Below are 27,618 nucleotides of genomic sequence, written 5' to 3'. Positions count from 1 at the left end.
TTTGCAGCATCCACAGAAGTTTTCTGGGCTCTACATCCAGCCTTGCCAGCACTTCAGGAACCTCTGCACTGTGTGCTTTTCCTACAGTTAATAAGATTTGAGTAAGTAGCTAGATGTAGCAATCAAACTACTTTTCTCTCCACAGTTAAGTCTAGCTTTTATTTGATTTCATCTTAATTTTGTCTATGTTGCACATACAGAAGAACTAAAAAAGCAGTGTGAGATGGAAGCCTTGGGCTGTTCTCCCCCTCCCACCCACTGTCACTGCTCCAGGAGTGCTGCAGATCCTTTCCTGAGGAGCTGTCACTGCTGCTGAGGAGCTGCTGCAGCACTGCAGGGATGGCACAAGCCAGGCTGAACACGAAGGCAGAGCCCACAGCTCCAGACAGCTGGAGAGGAGAATGTGGCACCTGTGGGGAAGTCAGGGCTGTGCCTCTTCTTAATGAACTTGGGAAGGTGGTGAGAGGTTGGCTGGAGATTTGAGGAAAGCTTCCTCAGTGTCTGAATCAGGACATCTTCATCCCAGCTACCACTACAGCTCTGGTTTAATAAAAATAGGTTTGTAATGTTGATGTTGCAGAAAGCACCTGTATTACACAGCAGGGCAGGGCAAGATATCAGTTTTATTTCAATATTTTATGGTAAGGGAGAACATTCAGAGTTGATGTGTAGGCTTTGATGTCCTTGATGGAAGTAATGTCACTCATCAAAGAGGAGGGGGGCAATAAAACAAGATGAGGTATTTCACCAGATGAAGAGTTCTGTCCTGAAACAGCTGTCACCTCTGAGTCCCCTTCATGCTTTCCATATCCAATCACCTGGAAAAAGGTACCAGAAGAGAAATTGGGATCTCATTGTTTCCCTGCCCTGACATTAACTTGAGATACTGAAATGCAATTCTAACAAGAACACTACTTTAAAATGTAGATAACCACAGTAAAACGTGACTAACCACAGTAAAAGTGACATCACAGATCTCCTCTCCCATGCCCTGACTGCACTCTGCTTATAGAAGTTGGCAACAAGAGCTGACAGACACTCACATGTACACTGAGCACTTTCCTCTGGTTACTTCTGTGAGCTTGGAACCAGTTGACCAGGTCTGTTTGTGTAATAGACTTGAGAGCTTCAATCTGAAACCCACAGGAAGGAGGTTTTAGCAATACAGTGGTGATTCAAGTAATTTTAAACATAAAAATATTTTGTCTGCAACCTCTACTCCATGGGAAAAAAGAATCTTTTAAAATAACATGTAATTTTAGACCCAGTGTGTCACTGGTACCATAAATCCCATTTATGCTTTTGAAACTGCTGCAAAACCAGAGTGGTTTTTGTGTCCCACAGCTGCAGGACACTCACCTCTCGTGCCAGCCTGTCAAACAGGTACTGCTGGGTCACCACTTCATTCCAGTTCCTGTCCACTTCCTCTCCAAGGTGGGAATCTTCACATTCTTTCAGTTTTATCAAAGCTGTTACCTACATGGGAAAAAGAGAATTAGTTTTAATGGGTTTAAAACTACCTTAATTTACCATCACAGTCACTGCAGTTGAAAGAAAAGCTCAATTACATTGAGGTAGCTCCTTGCTTTTTGATCTTAACTGCAACTGGCCAGAGAATGGATGTTTAGATAACAGCAGAACAGAGAAAGAGGCAGGTTTTAAAAGGTGAGGTCTTTGCCTAGAAATCTTCAAAAAAATCATCAGATAGCTGTAACTGAATCATGCAGTTCAAAGAAGAGCTTTTCAAGATAAAGTTTTACCTGGGTGCTAAAAGCCTCTTCAGTTAAATCCTTGATTTTCTCTTCAAAGCAAGAAAGGAACTCCTCTATTTTCCTGTCAACCAATTCAGAACTAAAAGAGAAACAAATAATTAAATTAGGCAGGAAAAACAAACAAAAAAATCCCCAAAACAATATTAAGGGGTGAAGTAGCAGCCCCTGAAAGATGAGGACGAGACAGGCTCAGAAGGTTTGGGACAGGCTTATTTCCCTCATCCCCTGGAAAGCCCACTCATCTGAGAACACCTGCTGGTCAATTTTTCCTGGTATCAGGGCAAAAAGCCACTGCTCTGTTTTAGCTGTAGAGACTTCAGGTGCCCAGGAACCCCAGGAGCCACTGCCATGATGCTGCTGGGGACCTGCTCTGGTATCCTCAGCTGCAGAGTTATGGGCTATAGGATCAGGACTGAAAGAAAGTGTGATACGGTGATCCTGAGGGTTCTGACACATTAAAGCCCTCGCTGATGACACAGACTTCAGTCACATAAAAATTAGAGGCAGCAGCTAATTAAGCTTTCACTGACAGTGTTATTTTTCACAAGTGGCACATTTTACAAATAACCATTCAACTCTGGCAGCTCAAATGCTTGTAGTTCAAAGGCCCAGGTTTGAACAAAACCATAACAGTGCTGTGCCTGCTGAACATGAGCCACAAGAACAGCTAGACAGGATTTACAGGATTTGAACTCTCCTGACAGAATAGCTTCAAAAGGGCAGGGGAATATTTTACTTAGTCTTGAGATTACTTTTCACTATTCAAGTCAGGACCACTGCAGTTTTAAGAAGCCTAAGGCTACTCTTTCATTCAGGTGTTGGTTCTGAGACAGGATATTGTGATTGCCACTAGTCTCCCTTCTAACATCCCCTTGAATTAAAAAATCCCTCTGTGGCCTGAAACAGGAGCAAACTCTTAGCTGGGAGCAGGTGACAGCCAAGGTTGGGAGTAGTGAAGAACTTTCCCCCAGAGCACTTACTTGTATTTAGTTGCCTGTGTTGCTACTGTGACTGAGAAGCCAAGAATCCCAGAAGTGTTCCTGCACGTGGGGTACACGTGGTAGCTTAGAAGAAAAAAGGACAAAACAATAAAGTCATTCCACAAGCACAGTTAACTTCACATTTACAGGAGAGGCTGCAAGTTAAAATAGTGTTGGTACTTTAGACAGAAAAATCTGAGATCTAAATTTGCAATAGTCTTCTTTTTTTTCTGCATTGCTGCTTTTCAGTGTTTTCTCAGCTTTAGGAAATCCTTTTAAACTTGGGAGTGTTTGGATTTGTGTTCCTGCACAGAATGCAAGCAGAGTGAGAGACCCAGAGCTGTGAAAAGCCTGCTCCAGTTTCCTGAGGCAGCAGGGTGCCTCTGGGGGAGGCTGCTCAGCACCCCAGAGCTGCTGTGAAAACAGCCCTGGGGAAGGGGGGGCAGAGCGTGGAAGTGGAAGGAACAACTTTATGCTGAATAATTCCGAGTTAACACACTGGTAATGGATGCAATTCTTACAGAAGTCAAAAGCAATTTGGCTTGCAGCTTGCAATGATGGGTGCTTTTGGTTTTGGAGTGTTGATGCTGCTGTTTCCATTACGGTAACTGAGGATTAGGCACTGTGCAGGAAGGATTCCCAGGATAAAAACACCAGAGAACAGTCAAAGCAGGAGTGTAGGAGCAGGAGAATTCCTCCCCCATGAACTCACCCGAGGGTCTGCTTGGTCCTCAGGAAGTCAAAGCAAGGCTCCTCCATGTGCATCTGAAACAGCACAGTTACAGCAGGACTGACACTGCCCTTCAAGGACTCCACACAGAGCACAGGGACACTGAAGTGTCCCCAGCCAGCCACAACCACTGCATTTAGAGGGCTCAGTCCTGTGGACTGGGAACTACAACAACAGTCTCCTGTGGTGTCCATCACCCCACCCAAACATTTCAGCCAGGGCAGCAATAGGCACACTCTGGGGCCAGTCAGCCTCGTGGCCTCAGCTCAAGCACTGTTCTCATGGAGACACTGGGCTGGGTTAGGAGGTACAAACACAAACTTACCACAAGCAGCTCCATCAGGGTGTATTCCCTCAGGTTCCTGGCACCTGACTGGAAAGAGAATGAAGAATTTAGGGTGGGTTTAATACGATCACTCAGCCAAGGTGACTTGAGGCACATGCCTCAGCCTGAACTGCAGCACTGAGGGACAATTCACAGCAGGGACAGGTGGGAAATTCTGGTTTTCCCTGAGGGGATAGGCCCAGCCCAGCCCCCAAGATCAGAGCTGGAGACACCAGGAAGCCACCAGAGCACTAACCCAGCTCCCAGCACCAGCCCAGGAAAGGAAGATGTTGGTTTCTGGGAACCTCCCACAGGGAATTCCACTTGGGTAAGGCCTTGGGGCACAGGGCCCGTGCTCACATGAGGTGTCTGTGTCCCCTCTGTGACAGACCTGTGCAGAACCTGCTCTCAAGGAGCATGGGCAGGGGCCAGTGGGACCAGGAGCCACACCCCCAGCACAGTTACCTGGTAATAGACTGTCACCTCGGAGTTGGCATCGCCCTTGTTGAGAGTTTTCACCTTACAGAGCAGGTGGGTGTTTGGCAAATCCACCACCCGGAACTGCACAGGGCAGGGGTGGGCCAGGGGAGCAAACTGGAGCTTTCTGGGGGAGCACAAACAGCACAACATCAAACACCTGCTCACACCTTGGCCAAAACCAGACATTTACACACTTAGTCTGACATTATTTTCCCCTTCCCCAAACCAGAACTTTGTCTGCCTCAACTGCCACCATCAACAGCCACCTCCTGCAAAGACCAGAGGGAGGAAGGGAATTTCTGAGCACTCCCACTCTGACTCCCTCCTCCAGAAAAGAATCTTATCTGATTATAGTTTCCATATAATAAGCAATTAAAGAGTCAAGACATACTCACTGAACAACGTAATTCAGGAAATCCTTGGCTTCCTAGGGAAGAAGGCAAAGACATCAGTTTTATTTAGAAGAGAATTATTACCCCAATTCACAACCACACACCCCAGTGCAGCACTTGAGAGAGTGAGCCCCAAGCAAAGAACAGCCGAGCTGTCCTGCTCCCTACATCCCTGCTCCCCCACATTGTCACCAGTCCCTCCAGCCTCCTCTGCACCACACTGCAGAGTCTCCACACTGCCTTTTGCACTGTAACGTCTCCAGAAGGAGAAGGCACGAGCCAAAGAAATAACACCAGTTATCCTTACTCCATGTGTTTGGCACTCAATGAGGTTTAATCAAACCATGCAGGCAATCAAATTCCCAGGATAAATGTGCTCTGAGGGAAGCCTCCTCCTGCGGCACCACTGCAGGAATTTCTCCATATCAAATATATCAATACATCAAACAATATAAAAAATAGTGGCAACAGGAAAAATAGATTATAGGCATCTAGTACATTTTGTTCTATCTGCATTTAAGTCCAAATTCCTGGAAACTTCTGTTCAAACTGGCAACTGTGGACTGCCATTGGCTTATTCCCACAAGCACTCCTGAGGTGTTGGAGGTGAAGCTGCTCCAGACTGCCAGAACAGAGGCAGCTGAGCCCAGAGAGCTAAAGCCCCCTGGAAGCACGGCAGCTGCCAAGGCTGCACTCACCCTGCTGGTGAAGTTCCCCTGCACGAGACCCTCCACGAAGAGCTGTGACTTGAAGGCGGTGACGAAGGCGGAGAGGGCGTCGATGGAGAGTCCCTTCATCAGCGTCTGGTACTTGTCGATCATGGACCAGCGGCCGTGCTCCAGGATCAGCAGCCGCACGTCCCTGCAGGGCCACGGGACACAACCACAGCACATCAGGAGCTGCTTGATGCCAGGGACGCCATTCCTGACTGCAGGCAGGCAGGGGCTCCCAGCAGCCTCTGACTGTGCCCTCCCCCAGCAGCCACTGCTGGCTCCAGGTCACTGCTGGACCCGCTGCCTGCAGAGCTGCTGGGGTTCCCTAAGCTGTGAGCAACAAGCCCTGTGAGCACAGAGCAGGATCCCTGAGCTCTTCAGCTCAGCCTCAGCACCTGCTGCCCTCTCCCAAACTCACTTGGCCAGAGTCTCAGGTTTAATGAGGATGTTGTAGTATGTTTTCTTCAGCTGCTCTGTTATCATTTCAAAAACTGCTGGAGTAAAGCTGAAGTCTGACAAGTAATCGATGATGAGCTGAAATAGAAGCTGTAAAGAGAACAATTTTAAGTTGGGGTTTTTCATGGTTTAAGAATCAATTTCAATTTTTAATGCTATACAATAATACAAAATTATCATTAATAAAATTATCGTTATTGATACATGGAGCATTACTAAAGCACATTCCTCCATTCTGCCAGATGTTCCTCACTAAACAATTCTATCCCAAATGACCGTTTCAGAAGGTCAGTATTTTCACATAGTGAATAACTCAATACCCCAGATCAATAGGAGTTTCCACGTTCTATTGAAACAAATCTAGCCTGGAACCCCCAACATTTCTGTATTCAATATTCCATTTTTTCCAGTACAATGACATCACAACAGAGACATCATTCAGGATTAAAAGAGAATATTCAGACCCTGCTGCTTGCATATTTGGCTTTTTCCTTTAAAACTCCTATTAATAAAGTCTGACTGTGATTAATGGTCTTAAAGCTCCAGCAAAGCTCTGGCAATGGAAGCTGATGGTAGTTTCCTCTTCACTGTTTACTCTCTGTGCCTGCCATGTCTAACATGGCCAGCATTCAGGGAATGGGAACAGGGATCCCCCAATCCTCTCAGCAAACCAACACAGAAAATCTGCACCCAAAATGAGCACGTTCAGAAGCTGGATCTCCAAAGTCAAATTGAAACCAAAATCTCTTTTCAGGCACCTTCTCCAGACTTTGTGCAAATAGGCACAACTTAGAGATGGAAAGGCTCCAATCCTCTTTATGGCCATGGGAGACACAAAGCTCTTTTTATAGGAAAAGCTGTTAAAACTTTAATGGAGATACATTTATTACTTAAAGGAAGATTTAAGTCAGCCTGAAGACAATAATTTGAGCTTGTGTAAGTTCATACAACTCCATCTTTATACATGTAAGCACAAGAAAAAGCAGCACATTTGCTGCATTACCCTGCCAGAGACCAATTTTTCTATTTAAAACACCTCACCCAACCATTCAAAGCTCCAGGAAAGCACACACACTGCAAAGCTGCAGGCATAAAGGCAGTGAGGAGATGAGCAGAGCTTACAGGTAGTTTGTGATTGAATCCTTTCACTCGGATGATCAGGCCATACTCTCCAGCCACCAGCTTGTACTCCAGCTGAGCCACGTCTGCTTCGTAGGCTGGTTCCCCCAGGTTGTGGGAAAGGATGTTTACAAATGTATCAAACAGGACTATGCTGGAGGGAGAAAAGGGAAAGGGGTTAAAAAGAAAGAAAAAAAAGGATTGGATTAATATGAAAGTTAAGCCTGATGAGCTTGATGGTACATGCAGTGAATCCCAACAGAAATGGAATTTGTGTAAAATGAGATTCAAAAAGAAATTTTCCAAAAAAACCCAGATATAAAGAATGCAGGTTTCTCTTTGTGCAGAACATACATAACACTACTTAAAAATTATCTGGACATTCAGCTATTCCTTACAATGTGAAAGATTCTAGCTTCATGAGATTTAAGGTTTCTTCAAGATAAAAATGTACATTTTAACAAGACAATGCTCAAAACATGGAAAAATCACAGCAAATGAAATTATTTTACTCTGTGTAAAGGCTTGGGGGAGAGACAGACTCAGTTATGCTCAATACTTGAGTAATGACATGATTATTTATCTACCAAGGCAAAAAAATAATAATAAGCTAGAGCAAAGCAGGCTACACAACCTGGAAACTGCAGTCTCTGCTTTCAGGTTTTTGTTATTGCCTGGATTCCAATTCAAAGATTAAACTAACACTCCTCATGAAATCAGACTTACAAAGGCTTTCCCAAAACATGATTTGTGCAGCTCTTGGCAGGCTTGTGATACTGTGACACTGGTTACAAGTGGCAATGGCACCTGAGGCAAGCCAAGTGCAGCAGGCCCAGAACTGCACCCAGGGCTCTGCCCAACCCCCAGTTGGTTTCTCAAGGCTGCTGCAGCCTCTCCTGCTCCTGCAGGCTCCCAGGATGCTGGGACATGCTCAGGACATGACTGTGGACTGTGCCCTGGGGAACACCACACCATGGAACTCCTTACACATCTGCTGGCTACAGGCAGGACCTGCTGCAGAACCACCATCACCAAACTGCAGATAAAACCACAAGGAAGGTGGAAGGATGTCAGAAAAGGACATCTTATTCTATACTTGCTTAAAATGAAAGTCTCTTCCCAGTTTTTCATTAGGTATGGTAATTTAGTTACTCTGCAAGATAAGCATAAATAATACAATCCTCACTTCTCTGCAGACTGCTGTATCAATGGAGAGATCAGATGGAATCGAACATAACCTGGTGAGGAAAAGGAAATTTAAATGAGCAGTTTTATAGAAACTGACAACTTTCTGAACTCAAATATATTTCCATCAAGTTGCTCTTTGGTGATAATTACAGTTTAATGAAAATGGTCATTCATCTATAACACTTTTTTTCTTAAGTCATCATTAAATGTCTTTCCTTCTTACTCCAAAAATCTTCCCTTTGAAGTACCAAGTATTAGAAAACAAAGCTGTGCTTTGCAGAATACTCCCATGGCATGACCACTATAAATAGAAAACTCCACAGAACATCTGTTTAAGACACTAAAAACTGTGACATTCTGCTTGAAAGCACCAATATATTTATGCCCTTGTCTCAGATCCAGGCTGTATTTTTCTCTTTCTGTAGAAGACACTATGTCCCTTCTAATTAATGTGCTCCTTCCTTCTCAAGCCCTTGTCTCAGCAGCCCAATCCTGTCTCCACACAGACTGTTCAGAAGTCAGTAAATTTCAGTAATTCCACTTTTCAACCTGGCTATCAGCAGGGTGTCTTTGTTGCCTTAGTTCACCTGCTTCTCTTTTACTGCAGCTAATAAACATATCAAAAGTACCATGGAAGAGCTGACAGCAGGCACTTCAGTTTAAATGGAGAACACTACCACTGGTTACTTGCCTTCAAATAAATTCCAGCTGGTAAAAACAGGGTCTTGCTATTCAGAAAGCCTTCAGGCATTTACCTTTTGGGATTTTGAATTTATCATCCTTCCTGTACCAGAGACAGCCTTGTTGTGTGCTGAGTGTTTTGACTGGATATTCTGTCTCGGGGCAGTCAGCAACTTTCAAAGCAAAGTCGGTGGCTAAACAAAGAGAAAAGCCACACCAAAAGCATGTTAGTGTTCCACAGACACAATCAGGTTAAATTAATCTAAGTCTTCAAAAGTATCAAAAATTCGTTTTTCTCCTCCTTTTCTAAATTATTTGTGACAGTACTTTCCTGGACCCAAGGAACATCTCTTTTTCACTTCCACACCAGAACAGAGTGCAGAAATGGGGCATCACATACCACCCAGGACACAAGTCCTTGCTTTCATTTCATTTGCTTTTGGCAAACAAAGACAGATAGTATTTAGATGCTTTCAGAAACAAGAGGATTAAGCAAATAAAATTCTCTTCTAAGGTGTCTGGAGTTCTGTATTAACTCTCTCTGTCTGTGAGGCCTGCTCTGTTATGGATATATTATCTGTAATTTTATATACCTTAAAATAACTCAGTTCTTAAGCTTGTAAGTAAAAGAATAGTAAATAAAATCCAGCTGAACAGAGTGCTCATGTTTTTTTTTAATTTGCAGAAAATGGTTGATACCAGTTTAGGTTGTTTCTAAACCACAGCACATTCTCAAATAAATCACTGGGGAAGATTTCACTCATGACCAGGTGCCTTACCTATGTATTTGTTTTCTTCTGGAAGGTGTAAATCTGGATTTAACTCAAAGTCACTGTCCCATAAATCACTCCAGAACCTGTCAATATCTGATAAAAACCATGAAATGCATTAATTCAACAGGAAGGCCATCCTATTTCCAGACATCTCTTCCCAATCTCCATAAAGATTTGCAGTATCACAGGAGTTTCTTAACATCACCCCATTCCTCAGGACTCTTTCTAAATCCCTTCCTACAAAATCTTCTGGAGTAGGACTGAAGCAGTCCTATTAAAAAGCAAATGAAGTCTGCCTTAATAACCCAGCTCCCCCTACAGCCTGTGCCCCATTGTTGTTCTTTCCCCTGAATGGCAGCCAAGTGGAGCTTGCTGGGACCTCTGCCACCCAAAGGAGCTGCACGAGTGGGAAGTGACTGGCACCAAAGCAGGAGCAGTTGAGGGTGGCACCAAAGCAGGAGCAGTTGAGGGTGGCACCAAAGCAGGAGCAGTTGAGGGTGGCACAGAGGCTAATGGGAGCTCAATAAAGCACTGAGGATTCCTTTCCCTGCTTCCATGCACTTGTATTTTGTGTTGTCACCCTTTCACTTCCTCTGATGCAGGAATCAGACATTCTCAGCTCCTGCTGCTCTTTTACCTTCCATGCTGTACTGAGTCCCAAACCACTTCTCTTTGAGGTGACACTGGCCTTCGTTGGCAGCAGACAGCAAAACCAGGTTGGCTCTCTGAGGGCTGAGCTGGTTCAGGGCATCAGCAATGATCTGCAAGTCCCAGACAATATTTCAGTTCAAATGCAGCTCTGGCTGCCTGACCCAGCAAAGACTTCTCAGTTGGAATGTAGGAAGAACAAGACATAACAAGCTTACAAAACAGATTTGCTTTCTGAATACAACAAGTGTTTCAATTAATACAAAACCTGTGCCTGCATTATGTTTAATTACAAATGCCTATGCACATACCTGTATTACACAGTATGCACATGTTTTTCTTACATCAAAACATATAATCAGTGTTCAAAGAACATTTACCTCGGGCTTGTATTCAAACAAGAGCTGGTCTCCTGTCAGAAAATCTTCCTTCTGAAACAACTGCATGTTCTCACAGAGGTTTTCCACATAGTCAACTGGATCTGTCTGCAAGCAAAGAAATAAAGCTATTTGTCACATAATTAGAAACCCAAAATATCAATTTGCTATTCTGAGAAGAGCTTGACTAGTCAGATATGTGAAGCATGAGTTGGATGCTGTGCTTGTCACAGCATTTGGTTTCAGTTATTAAATTAAATATATTTCATAACCATATCTAATGTTCAGTCTCCTCTGAGAATCCTGACATTTCAGACACAGCATTGTAGAAGAAATCTTGATTATGCAGTTTACAGTCATAGAATCTATTAAGTTAAGGACCCAGCAGAATGCACTCCTTGCCTCCAGGAAACACAAGCAGAATCCTGCAACAATTCAAGATTTAAAGTGACCTGGAAAGTACAAGGCAAGGAACTGCTGCTGCTGCAGGAGGACCTCTGGCTCTGCTCCTTTCCCCAGCTCCCTGCCATGGTGTGCAGGGTGAGGAGGTTCTCCTGTTTGAACATGAAATAAACGTTGCCTTGTAGCAGGGTAAGGCTGCCTAGAGGACCAGGCTCTCAGCTTCTTGCTAAGTGCTTTTGGGGTGTTTGCAGCAGCCAGCATCAGACTGCACAGATTCTGGGTCACACAGAGAGCACAGGACACCTGGAAACAGCTGAGTTTGGCACATCTGTGTCTTGTAAATGTAGTGGGAAACATATCCAAGGATTTCTTAAGACACCAAACACCTGAGGAATCATTAAACCTCTCCTGGGCACCCCCTAACCATTTATGCCAAGCCCATTATTCCTTAGCACAGCTCCATCCACCAAGCAGAAAACTGGGGTGCCATGACTAAAGGATTCTTCTGCCCCTGGGATTCACAACCCTGTCAAAAGCACACAGAAATCTATGTTCCTGCTGTATGTAGTATTTGTATGGATGGAGTTGCTTTCCCAAAAGGAAATTTCAGTGCCATTCAAGTTAGAAAAACAAGTTACCTAGTAAGAAACAGAACATGGCTAAATGCAGTAGGAATAAGAAAGTCTAAACTGAAAAAGAGCCCACCTAGCAGGTAAGGAATGAAAAAATCTACATTAAATTCTGTTAGGGAAAAATCTCAGTATTTCTCTGCCTAGAATACATCTCCTTTCAGCCAAATACAGCCTCATTAAGTGCACAGTGTATTTCTTCTTGAATAGAACTTTGAAAATGTGTTTTGAAATTAAAAAGTAATACTTTTCATTGTTTACCTATGCCAGAACAGTGGATAAATACCTGTTCCTGGTAGTGAAATTCATTAGCTTCAATCTTTTGTATTTCTTCCCATATTCTGCAAAGGAAGAAGAAAATAAAAAGTGGATTTTCTCCATTATTCCACAACATTTACCAAGAATCTTAAAAAAGGAGCCTTCCAGGAAAAGCATCAATGGTGAGATCGATGATTCATTCAGGTACAAGACACAGAAACAGTATTAAATGCAGTTCCTAAAACAGCATTTCTCAGAACTGGCAGAAAGTTCTTCTATTCTCCAAAGAGAAAGAAAGTTAACTAAGAAGAGTCAAAATCTGATACCAAATTAACATAAAGACCAACACCATAACATCCAGTCCTGACTTCCACAGACCTGGCTCAACAAATTCATTTAAAATGAACACAAAACTGCACCTGCCCTCTACACTAGTTCAGCTTACTAAACTGAACGAATCACATCACAATAAGCGAAACTAAAACCACCAAGAAATAAACATTTAGAAAATTTCTTTTAAAACTTTTTTAAAATGACATGTTTTCCATGCAGACAAGCTTTACTACTGACTCCCTGTTTATGCTCCAGGAACTCCACAAAAAGTGCAAACACTACAAATAACAGGGTCATGGAGAAGGACACCACCACAAATATCTGCCGGAGGGGCAAACACTTGCCTTTGATCTGGCCCCCTTTTCTGCAGCATCTTCACGTACTGAAACACAACGTGGGCCACCTGCAGACAGAAAGGAACAGATTCATTTTTCCAGCCATTAGGGAAACAGCAGGAAAAAACAGCTGGAGGACACCATACCTCATAGAAGTGTTTGTAACCTTCATCAGTCAAAGTCACAGAAATGCTGAAGATGGAGTAAGTGGAGTTCTGTTCAAATCCTGTCTCTCCATTTCCTCCATACAACGCAAGGGCCCAAAACCTATGGAAGAGTGAAAGGTACTCATTAATTAATCATTTCAGCTTTGTTTGAGCTTAGTTACAACCAGTACATCACAGTATATCTTGATTTCAGAGGCTTTCAGCCCATTTACAGTTTACATAAAGTTTTTCCAGTTTAAGGATGTCATCTCAGGATACAGAATTCAAGAAAAACAGTGAAAAAGCTAAGAAATCCTTTGGAGATCTCAAAGATCAGTCAGAGATACTGCTGTTCTATGAATCACAGAGAAAAAATCCATTTATTTCTTATTTGGGTTTATCACCACCTTACAGAATATCACTGCAAGCACTGATACAAAAAGGTAGGCTTGGCCTGCTTTTACATCTATATAAATATACATATATAAATACACAAAATAGAGTTTATCTGTATTTGAATGAGATCAAAGTATTTAATAACCATGCTTGAAAAACACATACTTTTTCCTAAGGAAAGAAAGAACACTGCCTTTGCCTTCATGTCCCACCAGCCAGGAAATATAATGAAGAGGTTTCACCCTAAGAGAAAATTTGGAGATTAGATGCCAGGAGGTAACACATTTCACAGAAAGAATTCAAATCACTGGGCTAATGACTAAAATATGCACTGTCTCTTTTTTCAGGGCAAGTTTTGCATTTTCAGGCAGAATTAAGATAATAAGCTGAAAGTGTGGGAGTTCAGAACATAATGACTGATGTGAGTCAGTGAGGAAAGGGAAATGTATCTGCAGCAGTTTAATTCATTTTTAAATGCCCCCCTAGCTGAACCAAAGTAATCTGTTAGACAAGTAAATGAGATTCTTTGGTTTGTGTGAAAGTCAATAAATTATTCACAGCATAAAGATGGTAGAAGTAAAATGCAGCACAGTGTACCTGTAATACTGTTCTTGTGGGGGAAGTGCCCAAGTGATGGTCAATGAATGAACTTTCCTGATTGGAACAACTGGACACAAATAAATTGATTAATTATAAATATACATGATGAGACAGAGATAAGAAATTTTACATAATGCAGAAAGAGCTATTTAAAACCACAGAGAGAAATTTTCTTTCAGTATTCAGGTATTCAGACCATTTCAATCCATTTCACTTACCTCTGTAAAGCTTGTGAAACTCTGGTGTGTCGAAAGGCTGAGTCAGATGGCCAAAGCTGGGTTTGGGCAAACCACTTAAAAGCAAAATGGAAGTGTGATGTTACTGGCAGGGGTTCAAGGCTACACTGAGAGATTCAAAGGCATCAGGACCACACCTGAGCCTGGAAAGGGCCCTTTCCCAAGGGTGCAGCCCAGCACCCCCAGCCCAGGGAGGGACCCTGGGAGGCAGCCTGCCCACACAACTGAACAATTAACTGAGATGTGGATACCACCCCAACACCTCCCTTCCTTCTGTACAAGGCAATAACAGCACAAAACTCCCTTCTGTACAGCCAAGAACAGTAAACAACATTCTGAGCATTCCTGGACCCAAGGAATCCTGAGGGATTGTCTTGTGGGGCACCAGGGGTGAGGAGTAGGGTGGCCAGGACAGACAAATGTGTCTCTGAATGGCACCAGGCTCTCACAAGAGCATTCCCAAGCACCACAGAAACAAACATCTTGCAAAAGGGAAATAAATTGCTTTTCAAGTTAGCAAACCTTCTGCAGGACCCCCTTTTTAAAGGGCATTTGGAGCAAACCATTAAAAAAAAAATTTGTTTCTAACCCAGTGCCACCCTAAGGATGACACTTAAAATTCCAGATACGGTGTTAATTAATTCTGCTTCTAATTATTTTTGACACAAAGCAAAGATAAGCAATGTGGAATGATAACCTAGGTTTGAATGACTTATCATAAAGTCAAGGCATCAGCACATATTAAGCAAACACTGCTTCAAGTTAGCACCACACAACTCACAGCCTAAATAATTGTTAAGCAGAAACAAAGTCTTCCTGGAACAATTAATGGTGGTCTTAAATTTAAAAAGTTGCCTTTTTTTTCCATAGATAGGAATGTTAATTAGCAAACAGTAATTTCCTTTCTTTCTCCAGTAAGGGATTTTTTTAATGTCATTTTAAAATGAGATCATTTTATAATCTGCAACGTCTTTATGCATCAAATGAATCTTACTTATTTGGGATCTCAGAGAAGATTTCTGTCACCCACTTTTCCAATGTATCCAGTGTTTCTAAAAAAGAAAGAAGAAATACAGAAATACGATTTCCTGAAGATCTAAGACAAGTCACCTTATCTCACCAGTTCAGTTATTTCAAAGAAGCTGCAAGTCAGTGCATTTGAAAACTGCAAAGTTCTAAATTATAAACTTCAAAGCTGTTGGTTTGAGCCAATTCTTAACATTCGTTGAGCTGTATCCATGGTCACAGCTCTGGGTTTGTGCAGAGTGCTCAGATCCCAGGCTGACACAACTGGGATTTAAAGTTCAGCAGTGTCTGGAGTGACTGGGAGAAGGAATTACCCTTAGGGATCTACAAAATCAGTAATTCTTGCAATTCTTCCATGTCTCTCCAGATTATACACAGGAGTCCTGTAGTCCTAAGGATTCTTTCTCCCCATCCTCTTTTCTGAGGGAAATGAGTCACAAACCAGAAGGGTTTAAAAAATATATATTTTGCTTGTTTAAGTAACCATTCTGAACTCCAAAAATGATGTTGCATATGCAAACAACAGCAATAAGAAAGGGCTAGATGTGGTAGGGGAAGGATTCACTGTTGGGTTTGTTTTAACAGAGAAGGAAATACAAAATTGACCTGGCTGGTTATCAGTTACCACCATTTTCTTCCCAATCACCACAGAAAATGTTACAATCCATCACTGCTTAATGACTATTTAAGAGGCATTCAGCACCCTAAGTAGTTTACTGTCTAAAATTAAAAGCAAAGGAGAAGAAAAGAAAGAATGCCTCTATTATTACCATCTCCATTTTAGGGATGGGAATTGCAATCAGTTTTAGCATTCAACCAAACTCCCCCCTAAACACAAACCTAACTTGAAAAACTTCTGAGAAATGTGTTTCTTCTATTCTCAGCAGAAATAACCCATAGGTCTGCAGTTCTCCACTGAAATAAAATTCAAATCCATTTGCATAGAATTTTTCAAGCTATGGAGGAAAAATATAGAACCTCTACTCCTCCTAGACAAACAAGACAACTGGGAGATTCAGACTCAGTCTCCCCATCCCTTGCTGAGGGGTTTCATTGTTGATGGCAGAGAAATCAGCAGCATTAATTCATTTAAGTGGTTTGACTCTTCCTTGCTCCAAGGTTATTTCTGAAATGTTGCCTTCGAGATTTTCCCTCCTGTGTTAATATGGAACCCATTCAACAGCTTCAAAAGGTTTCTCAAGAAGTGGCAGGATGACAATAACACAGCACAATTGCTCAGGTCTTGTTTCATTTGGAAACCAGGCTAAAATCTGCATATAAATACCCTCTGCAGGACTGGACAAACCACTAGACTGGCTTGGGCTACAGCTGGACTGGCTCCAAAAGCACCACCAGCAGCAATGAGGCTGTTCTTAAGGAGCAACTGATGTTACCTTTAGACTGGACAACCAAAGTCATGTAGTGAGCAGAGTAATGGCGCTGCCAGAATTCCCTCAGCCTGGTGTAGGTGTCAATATTGTTCATTTTGGGCTCGTGTTTGAGTGTATCTGCATTACCTGCAAACATCAAAAGGGAGGTAGGGTTATTTATCCACACAGTGCTTACAGCAAGACCAGACATAGTGAGACTTTACTTTCCTCCCTAGGTCTAATCGTGGTAAAGCACATTAAAAATACCTAACAGAAAATTGAGGTGAAAGGAGTGTTAAGTGAAACTGGGTATTTTATGATTTCTGGTTCCTCTTCCCTCACCAATGGAACTTGCAGAACAGCAGAGGGAAGAAAAAGAGGAGGAAAAATGAAGTTCAGTGTATGTCACCACAGAAATTTATAAAAACAAGCTACACTTCAAAGCTGGTAACTCTAATACCCATCAATCACACTGCTATTTAACATTCACCAGCACCACAAAGGTGAAGGAGCAAGGGCTGGATTGCCCAAGAGAAGGACAAATTTCCATTCTGCTCCCCTCACGTGGCTGTGAAGGTCTAACTCTTGCAAGTTCAACAGCACATTATTTTCTTTGAAAAGCCTCCTTAGACATACAACCCGAAATAATTTATTTTTCCAGGAAATTCTAATAGGAAAAAAAACAAGCTTAAGCAAGATGGAGATGACTCAGAGAGTATCACCTTTGTGTTAAGAGAGAGTTCCATAATTATACATCTTGGGCAACCTAGCTATAACATCAGCAAAAATCAGTACCAGAAAGAAAAGTATCTGAAAAAGGAGAGAGCTGCTTTTATTCCCAACCATTTTCCTGTAAAATGGATAATTGGAACTCTTCTGAACAAGTCTAATGGTTGCTGTGATATGATAGTTCATTTTAGTGCATCTAACCATTCAAACTTCTAAGTGGTTAGAAGTTTAAGTATCATTACCATTTTATAACAGAAATTCAGGACTTACCCCAAAAAAATTTCTTCATAGGATGTCCAGGCCTGGCAAGACTCCCAAATAACATCTCCTTTCTGTTTGCATCAGAGGGCCTTGCTAGCTGATACTCTGTTAATTATAAGAATTTGCAGTGGCATGCATCAAAGTTTGACGTCATGTTCCCACAAAACAAAGCACAAACTGAAAAGGAGACATACCACACAGATACAGTCTGGAATTTCTTTTAATATATGAATGAAGTAGTGAAATAAGAAAGAGGAGTTGCTAGCAGTAGTGAATATAAGAGGAAATGTAGCTCATTGCTGCGAAGTAAAGAAAGGGTTGAGAAAGAAAAGCATGTAAAGCACCAACTTGTCCTGTCTGAATGCTCTGAATATGTTAAGTTCAATGGGGACAAAAGGCCATCAATATTATACAGGATCAGGCCCTGCAGGAAGAGCCAGAGAACAATTACAAACCCATTTCTACCATATATCACACAGAACAACCTCTAACCTAATAATGAAACAAGAAATTAAGAGATGAGCAAGGTAAGTTTCTAAAAATGCAGTTTTACAACCACTTCACACTAATCTAAATATGGGGCTCTGTCAAAATTAAACACCTCCTGAACTGCACTTTCCTGTTCCTGTTTTTCTAGTAATAACAAACATGTATAGCAGAGCTGTGAACTAATTTCTCTGGCTGGGCTCTCCTGCAGCCAGTTCAGCAAGCTGACACCATTTCCTGGGCAGCACATTACCAGGTGTCACTGCAAGGGAAGGACTGGCTCTGCACCACCAAGGTGGAAAATGGCTGAAGCTGTTGAAGAACCACACCTGAACTCAAAGGCAGGTCCTTGTTTACACTGACTTTTATCTAAATTCAAACATCAAATCGCCCACTTTTCCTTGCCAGAAGACAGAGGAAGAAAATTACTTGGAATAAATATTTGAACCAGTTGGGATATCTGCTAATAACATTATTTTCCTATAACAGTGACATTTTAGAGGCAGTCTGGGAGTATTCATCATGTATCAGAAAATCAACACTCCACTCACTTCTGTGCCTGGTTTAATTCCCTTCTGGGAAATGACTTTTTAGTTATTCAGGTGTTAGAATAAGGAGACAAGTAAAATCATCTCAATTTATTGTATTACCTCTGCACAGGACTGCAGAGAGCTCTGGGCCTCTGCTGGAGCTCAAGGCATTTTGTTCACTGCAGAGCATCCACACAATCATGTAACTGCCCTGCCAGTTACTGCCAAACCACTTAGATTATTAATTTCTAATTAATGAAAATGTGAGGGTAAACTCTCACAGTACTGGCACTACATCCAGTCTTTCTTCCTCTAAAAGCCACTGATGTCTAACAGTCACAAAGCTTCAGTTCAAAGGTTTAATCCCTCTGGTAATTGCATGAAGTTGATTGAAGTGCTTAGAAGGGGAGTTCAACACAGAAACCAAGAGACAGTGTTACAAAGTAGGTTTTATTTTAAGAAGATGGGCTAAACACACAGGAAAAGATTCTCTTACTCACCACTGTCTACAGCCTCCACTTCTCGATCTATTGCATCCCTGATCATTAATGGGTGAATAAAGAATTGTGCCCACCTATGGAACAGAAAAATTAATATACTTTTCTTCAGTGTCTATTAAACTAGGGCAAAAATCCAGTAATTAAAACCAACAGCTACTATTTTGGTTTATAAAGTTGCTTGACTTTCTACAAGCTATGTCAGTCTTGACTATAATGTCTTAAAGAAAGATAAAAGCCATCCAAAAGCAAAGGGCAGGGCTTCCCAGCTCCAGAGTGGGACTGAATTGGTTGGATGCAGTAGGATATGGCACTAATGGGTGCAGGACTATCTGCATTACACCCTAAGAATGATCACACCAGATGAGACAATTGATCCACCTAGTCTGGAATCTGGAGCTAACAGGGACCAGTATCAGATGCTTCAGAGGAAATCCCCACTTGCTGCTCAGGAACAACATGACCACAAGGGAAGTCTCTTCCTAACTCCAAAAAACAAACTGTTGTGAAACACAAGTTCCTATATCCATTACAATTTTATTATCCACTATAAAAGTCAGCCTTGTCATCCAAATTCTGTGTGTCCACAGAAGAAATTTCCAGTGCTTTCCAGAGCACTGGAGAGATCTGCAGCGCATAGAGACTCTGCAGAAGGCTGCCACAGAGTCTATAGTTCTGGTTTATTTGCTGAGGTTTTTTTAATGAAAAACTGAACTGGCTGAAGCAAAAGGTTAAGAGCAATAAAAGGTTAAAAGTAATATATCCCTGCTGGAGTTCTATGGCCAGAAGACCCATTACACTGAAGACAACTGAAAGGTGATGTCTTTCCATTTCTTCAGATCCACAAGGGCTTGAATGAGCAGAATTCATCCCCAGCACTCATTTATCTCCTTCGTGTGAGAAGCTGTTCTACAGAACTCCTAATTTCTCTTTTCCTCTGCACTAAACAAGCTATTGTGACAGACTAATTTTTTTTTTTTTGCACTTCCAAACATCTAAAAAAGCTGGATTAATCTGCAAATAGAAGCTGAAATTGGCCTAGTAAAGTAAAATTTAGTTTATACTCAGAAAAATGTGCAAAATCCTGCTTTCGTGTTAAAGTAAATTTGCAGTGGAGCCCACTCTCCTCCTGAGATATTTTATGGCATCAAGAATATTCAGCTATGCCCCTATGAATGAGAAATTCCTCTCACTAAAGGAAACCATGCCAACCCGTGGAGCTCTGTTGTTCCACCAGTACAAAAGAGCAAGTTAAGCACTTTCTGGCAAAAGAGACATTCAGCAGTGAATAACCTGCACTGGGTTAAATGTCTCCTGCTGAGACACACTTTGTACCATAACTTTGAAGGCTGTCTGAAACAAAGTAACAATAATTTAGAAAAAATAGTAACTCTACCAGGACAGACATTTCAAAGGATGAGTCACTGGGATTCTGGGAGCACTTCCCCTCTGATCAGTTCTCACATTGCATAACATTTCTCCTGTCATCAATGCTACCAGTTTAAGAGTGCCAAAACTATCAAAGAGCTGCATGCATTAAGACTTAAACATAGGTCCTACATAATCCCACAGCAAAAAAACCCAGCAACATATCCAAAGGAAACAGCATTTCCCTGTATTCAGCATCACTGCTGTAGTGCAGGTAGCTAGGGAAGTTCAGCAACAGCTCTGATCACCCTAAAATGAAGAACTGGACAACTACACCCAAGCTCCTGAGGCACACAGAGACATTAATTAACACCTAATCAGCATTCATACAAAGTTACCTATCCAGGGCTTCTTTGAAGTACTTCCTCTGCACATCAAACTGGAACACTGTTCTCTCACAGTCCGTCGAGGCGTTGTCACCACCCCCGTGCTTCTTCAGGAATGCATCAAACCCATTCTCATCTGGGTACTTCAAACTGCCCATAAAAACCACTGCAACAAAAAATCACCAACAGTGCCAATTTTACAGTAAACTGTTAATCCCCACTGTATCTATAGCAACCCCTCTATGACCGACCCACAACTCACAGGGAGAGGAAATCACTGCTTGGGTGATCTGCCCAGTAACTGCTGTAGTTTGCCTCTGACAGTGCCTTCCCAGGCAGGCCTGGCCTCAACCAGGTAAGAATAGTATTTTGAGACACACCTGGTCAGAAACTTCACGTGGTTTCTGTGTCCACATTACTAATTCATCACCCTTTATCAGGAGACAAAGGTCTGTACCTCCAAGCTGGTCTATAAAGCCACAGGTAACATAATTTCCCTCAATTTAATGGGTAAGAGACAAAGTCGATATAAGCTAATGCACAGCTTGGCAAGGTGTATTAAATATTAAGAACTCCTAACTAAGTCCGTATTTGCATATCATGAAAACAAAATCTCAAATAGCCAAATTAGGCAAATACTCCAGAAATGCAGAGCACCCATTTTGCACTGAAGCTGGGGAAGATGAAATAGGAGCAAATACATACTATGTTCCAGGAAGTGTGCTAATCCAGGCAGATCTTCAGGATCAGAGAAGCTGCCAACAGCAACACAGAGGGCTGCTGCAGACTAGAGAAAATACAACATTCTCAGTAAAAGCTGCTTCAAGAAACACTTCAGGAAAATGACAGAAGTACAAGATGAATCAATTGGGACAGACACAATAAAAAAGTCTCGTCTGAACACCTAATCACAAGGTTTCAGACCTCAAGAAATCTCACTATATATTTTTGCATCCTACAGCTTTAAGTACATACCTGCTTTTCTGAACAACCTCTCTTTCTTGTCTCTTCCTTTTCAGCCAGCTCTTCTAATTCACTGTCATCAGAATCATTGAAATCCTCATTATCTTCATCACTCTCTTCACTCTCATCTCCCTCATCACACTCATCATCATCTTCTCTACCATCTTCGATCTCAGCTCCAGAGTCATCATATTCATCACTACCCTCTTCAGAATCATCATCATCATTATCCTCCTCCTCCTCTGAAGATGTTGGGGCACCATCCAAGTAATTCAAATCCGAAATCAAAAGTGCACATAAGCCATTCTGCAGCTTGATATACCTGAAATAATAATTGGGTGCAATGAATATGTTCATTTCCGACGTTTGAATTTTCAGAATTGCAAAAATGTCATTGTTTCCTGTAATACTTAGAGAGTGATTTCCTAATGAAAATCTAATGGTAGCCAAGACTGAGCAGTTTTATGGCAGGAAAGTAAAATATTCTTCTGCTATTCAACAGCTCAAGGAATAATAAGCAGTTCAGGCCAGTAGCAGAAGCCCTTCCCCTCATATGGTCAAGCTCATTGATTCTGGCTTTTATTCCTCTCTTTTTGAAACATTTAAGCTATTAGTATTCACTTCATGCATTCAGAACAGGCAAAGCCAAACTTCAATCATCTTATAGGATTGTCAGACTCTTGGAAACAAATATGATGTGACAGAATTAAGATCTTAGTCTTTGCTTCTAAGTAGGCCCCAGAGCACTTGATTTGATTTGTTTTCATCAATAGTTTCTAATAAATGGGGTCTGCAGATGTAGCAGGTGAGTGTTAGAAAGGAGAGATTTCCTCTGCAGGCTGCACAGAACCAGTCACAGGGAACTGGCTGGGCTCCTATCAAGAAGCAATAAACAGTTGTGTGTGTTTATACATACACAAAGGTTTTTAAACATGTGTGTATATATATAAATAAAACCCTACAAGCCGTCTGTGCAGCACTCTTCTACAACTTTTCACTCTGAGGACTGCAAGCACCAATGCTCTGCACTACAAGAGCTCTCAGGAGTATTTATTTACCATCAACTCTGAAACAGAGTCACCATTTGTCAAATTAGTCAGAGCATCCCTGCCAGGAGCTTGCACTGGCTAATACACCAGCAGCAGAAAGGAAGGAATGCTGGGTCCAGAAAATACTTCACCCACCCTATGAACCAGTGTGATAGAGACCTGTGTTATCTGACCCAGCAAAAACACACAAAAAAAAGGCAAGCTAGAATAACCCATGGTCACATCCCACGCTCCCAGAAAAATCTGAGTGACAGTGCACAGAATCACAGAACAGTCTCTGTTGAAAGGGGCCTTTAGAGGTCATCTACTCCAACCCCTGAGTTTGTACCAGGTCAGAAACTTGCAATGTGCACACAGCTCTTGGGCTATCAAGTCTATAAAAAAAGCTAATGAACAACAGTCTGATAGTTGTGTTAAGGTTATGACTCATGACCAGTCACCCAAGGGGAAATGACAGATCTTACACTGGGCCAGGTTTTGTGATCATGAACACACCCAGTTTCCCTGCTGCAGGACTGCTGAGCAGGACAAATCTGCTCTAACCAAAAGAACAAGTCAATTTTACCTCATGCAAACTACAGCACACAGTGTGTAACTCGTAGGGATGCTCTGATGAACTGCAGGAGGCACAAACAGTGCTGGCATGTGTGTGAACAAATTTAATCCTCCTGCATTCTGAAAGAATGGCTGTGCACCATTCCCACCAGGAACATGTGTCCCACTACACAGGAGTGTCCTAAAACACACACTGCCCATGTGGGTGCTTCAGCCTCTGGGCAGCTGACAGCCAAAGCCCCAGACAGCACCTTCCAGCACAACCAGCACCTCCTTCTCCTCCACACACAACTCTGCTCTGCAGATTTGCACAGCTCCTGGAGAACCCCAGCCTCTCAGGGAGCAGCAGGGAACAGAATGGGTCTATTCTTCCCAGGGAACAATGTGCCATAAAGCTGTTCAGCCAGGTGTATCCAGCAGCTCTTGTTGATCCTTTCCACACAGCCCCATTAAGCTAATGGAGCAGATTATGCTAATTTTACATTGCTCATCTGGGGGCTCGTGGGTGTTGCACACAGGACAGAAGGAGCCCGGCAGCAAGGACACGGCTGAACCACGGCACTCTTGGAGGCTCTCAGATTTCACTCCAGGATGATTTAAACAGCTTAGGTTATACAGAGCAGAGGCACCACTGACATAGGTGTTCTTTACTTTTTCCATGTTTCAGTCCAATGGAAAAGGACAAATGTAACTAATATCCACTAGTATGCAAAACACAGTACAAAAATGCAATCACATAAGGTACAAACAGAAGCAAGCACAGTCCAATTGTTTTTTTGAAGGACTATACAGCATTGATGCAAGTAAGGCCAAATTATGAAGTAAAATTCAAATTCTTAAAAATACTGTCTTTTAAGAATAAGTTTTAAGAATAAACTTATTCTTCTGAATAAGTTTAAACAGGATTGTTCTCACACAAAGTTTTTCTTCGACAATTGTTTAGAAGTTAATATTGAAATACATATCAGTGCATGGTAAACAATGAGACAAACGCTTTACTTTCCCAAATTAAGAAAAACACAAGACCATGCAATTCCATATATGGATGAATATAAATAATACATACATTTTTGGTAAATAAAACTACACAGTTACAGCTCTAAGGAGCAAACTTCTATCACGACAAATATTTTGTCCCAACGCTTCTGAAAATATATCCTGCAATCTACGTCACAGCTCTTTTAGTTTCGTGATTGTTATTTGAGAAGGCAAAATATGACATTTTCCATTAAGTTAAGACTGATGTCACTGGACACAGACACTAAGCTCACTGTGACTGGGTTGCAGCACACATCACTGAAGTGTGAAGAGGGGAAAATGTGTCAGCATCATCACATCACCTGCCAGGCACTCTCTCAGGAGGTTTGGCACATCACACCTGGACACAGGTTCAGTGTGGCTTTACTTCCAGACACTGAACTTCCCTTCCATAAGGATAATGTCTGTGCTGTGTCAGGCTCACTTCACACACATAGAAATCAGTCTGAAAGGATGCAACTCTGCTTCCAACTGAAAAACTCTGTTAAGAATGGACAACAGGATTTCTGCAAGATTTTGCCATTAGTTTATGCTATAAGCAAACACTCTCTCCCATTCTCATATGCAGAGGAGGGTCCTGAACCTCAAAATAGATAGTGACAGCCTTAAGTGGATTTCCCAAGCTCCATCCACCAGTGTGCTGCTTCGGGTAGCAAAGGCAGGAGTTCCTTAAGCTGACAGCACCCACAGCTGGGAGCTTTGCAGGAGGACAAGCCCGCCACAAAGTAGCATGAGTAAGAAAGCCATCAGGAGAGGCAGGCAGAGATCCAGAGGAAGCAGCAAGGAAGTAGGGCAAGAAGGGAGGGAGCGAGTTTCTCCATGAGCCAATGGGCACAGTCCTCTTCAGGCAGCCAGCAGGGAATCTCACTGCCAGCCAATGTCACTACGAATCTAAAATTCAGCTCCAGGCTCATGCAGCAGATTCTCCACTGGCTGTACAGATTAGACACCATGAAAAGTAAAGATAAATTTTAAAAAGCAACTCTAACAAAGGCTGGATAATCCTCTGTTTTACAGGAAGAAGTTATCAGTGTCCCTTCAAGAACAAACTGCCTTATAGCATCCAACAAGCTCAACCTCTGCTGGAGTTCTCATCCGAATCTCTCGCTGGATCTGGGCCACGGACGCTGTGGGCTGTGTTCACGGGGAAGTTTTCTTTCTCATCACTTTTGAGGATATTATTCAGAAGTATTGAAATAAAAACACAACCAAAATGCTACCCTAAAAGCATTTTACCTCAACTCACAGATATATCTGTGTTAAAACTTACAAGCTCATCTAAAATATGAAGAGTAACAGTTTTTAAGTTAGGATCTGCCTGAAATAACTCAAACCACACTTTGCACTTAAAGCCTTCGGAGAGAAGCTGCAATACCTCTGCACTGGGTATTGCGGTGCCTCGGGAACACCCAGCACCGACCAGCCTGGGCACAAGGGCCGATCCTCCGCCCCGTGCCCGCACACACACACACACACACACACACACACACACACACACACACCCACACACCGGGCAGCTCGCCTTCAGGACGAACACACCCCCGGGATCGCCAGCCTCCTTTTATCCCAGATAGGACCCAACTTTCCCGGCCACCGGGACCGGCCCGACTTCACTCTCGGGGTCCCAGCGGTGGCCGGGACAGCGGGCGGACAGATCCCGGCCCACCCCACAGACCGGCTGGGCTGCCCCGGCGGCAGCTCGTCCTCCCGCACCTGTCCTCCCCCCCTCACCGGTACTGCTTGGGGTCGCTGGGGGACTTGACGATGTCGGGGTCACCGAGGTTGTGTTCAGGACCGGCCCCCACGCGCTCTTCTTCCTCGTCCCCATGAGGCGAGCGGCCCCCGGCGTCGCGGCCGCCCTCCGCGGCCTGCTGTCCCACCGCAAGCTCCGGGCTGCCGTAGCCGCACGTCGCCTTGTTCCTGCCGGGCATGGCGGTGGTGCTGCCGCCCCACAGCGGCCGGACAACGGCCCGTCCCGGCCGCCAGCCCCCGGCCACGGCCCGCCCGCGGGGACCCCCGGCCGCCGCCGCCCGCCCGCTCCGAGCGAGGGCGGCCGCGAGACTGCGCATGCGCATGTCTGCGTGGCGCTCCCATTGGTGGAGGTAAGGCCGCCGGCGTGAACGGTGGGGGAAACCATAGATGGGGGAGAGCAGGAGGGAATATGGACCCTATCAAGAATCGGACGGAGCGGGCAGAGGAATCAGAGGGATAAGGAGAAGGCGAAAGAGCGGATCCAGATTTCAGGTACTGTTCTGTGCGCCGTCACGTCCCCATGAGTATGCCCGCCCGCGGCCTGAGCTGTGCTCCCCTGCTCTCACCTTGGAATAGCCCAAGAGCCGGCTGGCGGAAGCCCGCCCCCTGCCCCCAGCTCCTTCACCGATTGGTCACGCTGGCTGTCGCTCAAGCCTGCAAGGCCCAATCAGCTGTCGGGGCCGGCTGCCGGCAGCGTGGCGGACGCCGGGGCTCCGTGGTGGCAGTTCCCGGGATGGTGGGACGCGGTGTGTCCTGAACAGCGCAAAGGCTGCACCTGTGGCTGCTGAACACAAACCACTCCTTGTTCCGTACGTGGCCACTTCGGCAGCTCTCTGCACTTTCCGGTCCGTGGATCTGCTTTTCCCCCACTACACTGCAGTGCCGATGGCAGCGGGAATGCTGCTCTGCCGCTCGGCTCAGATCCCCTGGCGCTTCCAAACGGCGCCGCCAGGATCCCGCGTTTCTCGCGGCCTCTCTGCATCGCTCCGCGCCCGTCCCGCTCCGCTGGCCGCGATCCCCGCGGCGCTGGCCGCAGAGCCGGTGCTGAAAGCCAAGGCGCGGGACCAGAGCTGAGCCTGCGGTACAGGGGCGATTATTCAGCCTGGATGTCCATCTGATACTCCAGTGCTTTAGTTCTCCACCAGATGGAAGCCAAGACCCGTCTCTAATGCCAGGATTTCCCTATGGCTTTTCCTCGGTGCTGTTTCGAAGCCATAGCGAGTCGCTTGTGAGGAGCTGTCGCCTCTTTCTTTTCACACTAGTGCCCCTTTTTTCCCTTGTAACCAGGCTGTTTTGTTAACACAACTCTCCTGGGCCCCTGCCACTCAAACAGAAGGCTCTGTGCAAGCCCACATTACAAATTTCGACAGGACAAATCTTGCCTTCAGTGCAAACAGGTTTTATTTCCCCTGCCCTAACAAATCAGTGTCTCATTCTGCCATTCCCCTTACAAGTTAACACAGGTAACAATTACTCCTGACTCACTGCTCGTACTGAAACCAGCTGCAGGCCATTTAAGGCAAAAGGCTTTCCCCGATTTTCTTCACAGCAAACATAAGATGATGACATACACAAAATATATATTAAACATGGAGATGTATACACAAAATATATATTAACATGGAGATTTTTCAGTTGC

At 43.6% G+C, this 27,618-nt stretch overlaps 1 protein-coding gene across 1 annotated transcript; it reads right to left on the bottom strand.

Annotated features, from left to right (window-relative positions):
- Positions 1–604: 604 nt before the first annotated feature.
- On the bottom strand, positions 605–26,302 carry NRDC (nardilysin convertase). The gene is made up of 31 exons (XM_014870646.2): positions 25,959–26,302; positions 21,598–21,907; positions 21,328–21,409; positions 20,635–20,788; positions 18,872–18,945; positions 17,365–17,460; positions 16,390–16,512; positions 14,964–15,021; positions 13,952–14,025; positions 13,731–13,800; positions 13,299–13,376; positions 12,738–12,858; positions 12,601–12,659; positions 11,952–12,006; positions 10,638–10,742; positions 10,247–10,370; positions 9,616–9,702; positions 8,911–9,030; positions 8,154–8,205; positions 6,971–7,121; positions 5,811–5,938; positions 5,378–5,540; positions 4,683–4,714; positions 4,273–4,411; positions 3,808–3,855; positions 3,465–3,517; positions 2,753–2,836; positions 1,761–1,851; positions 1,360–1,476; positions 1,044–1,133; positions 605–818 (listed from the first exon to the last, which is right to left on the bottom strand). Exons 1-31 carry the CDS (start codon positions 26,300–26,302, stop codon positions 624–626), a joined length of 3,477 nt encoding a protein of 1,158 aa, XP_014726132.1. The 3' UTR covers positions 605–623.
- Between the last annotated feature and the right edge of the window lie 1,316 nt (positions 26,303–27,618).

This window comes from Sturnus vulgaris, chromosome 9, assembly GCF_052056855.1.
Source record: "Sturnus vulgaris isolate bStuVul1 chromosome 9, bStuVul1.hap1, whole genome shotgun sequence".
Taxonomy (NCBI): Eukaryota; Metazoa; Chordata; class Aves; order Passeriformes; family Sturnidae; genus Sturnus; species Sturnus vulgaris.
This window is presented reverse-complemented; position numbering and strand designations above follow the sequence as displayed.

Bases quoted from the DNA above. Each gene is read 5' to 3' on its own strand.
- NRDC (XM_014870646.2), bottom strand. From the start codon at position 26,302: ATGCGCATGCGCAGTCTCGCGGCCGCCCTCGCTCGGAGCGGGCGGGCG. The intron at 15,022-16,389 runs GTAACATCAGTT...TTTCTTTTTTAG, and splicing joins TTTGGTTGTCCAGTCTAAAG to AAACACTGGATACATTGGAA. The intron at 12,859-13,298 runs GTATGTGTTTTT...ACTCTTCCATAG, and splicing joins CTTTCTTTCCTTAGGAAAAA to GTTTTGGGCCCTTGCGTTGT.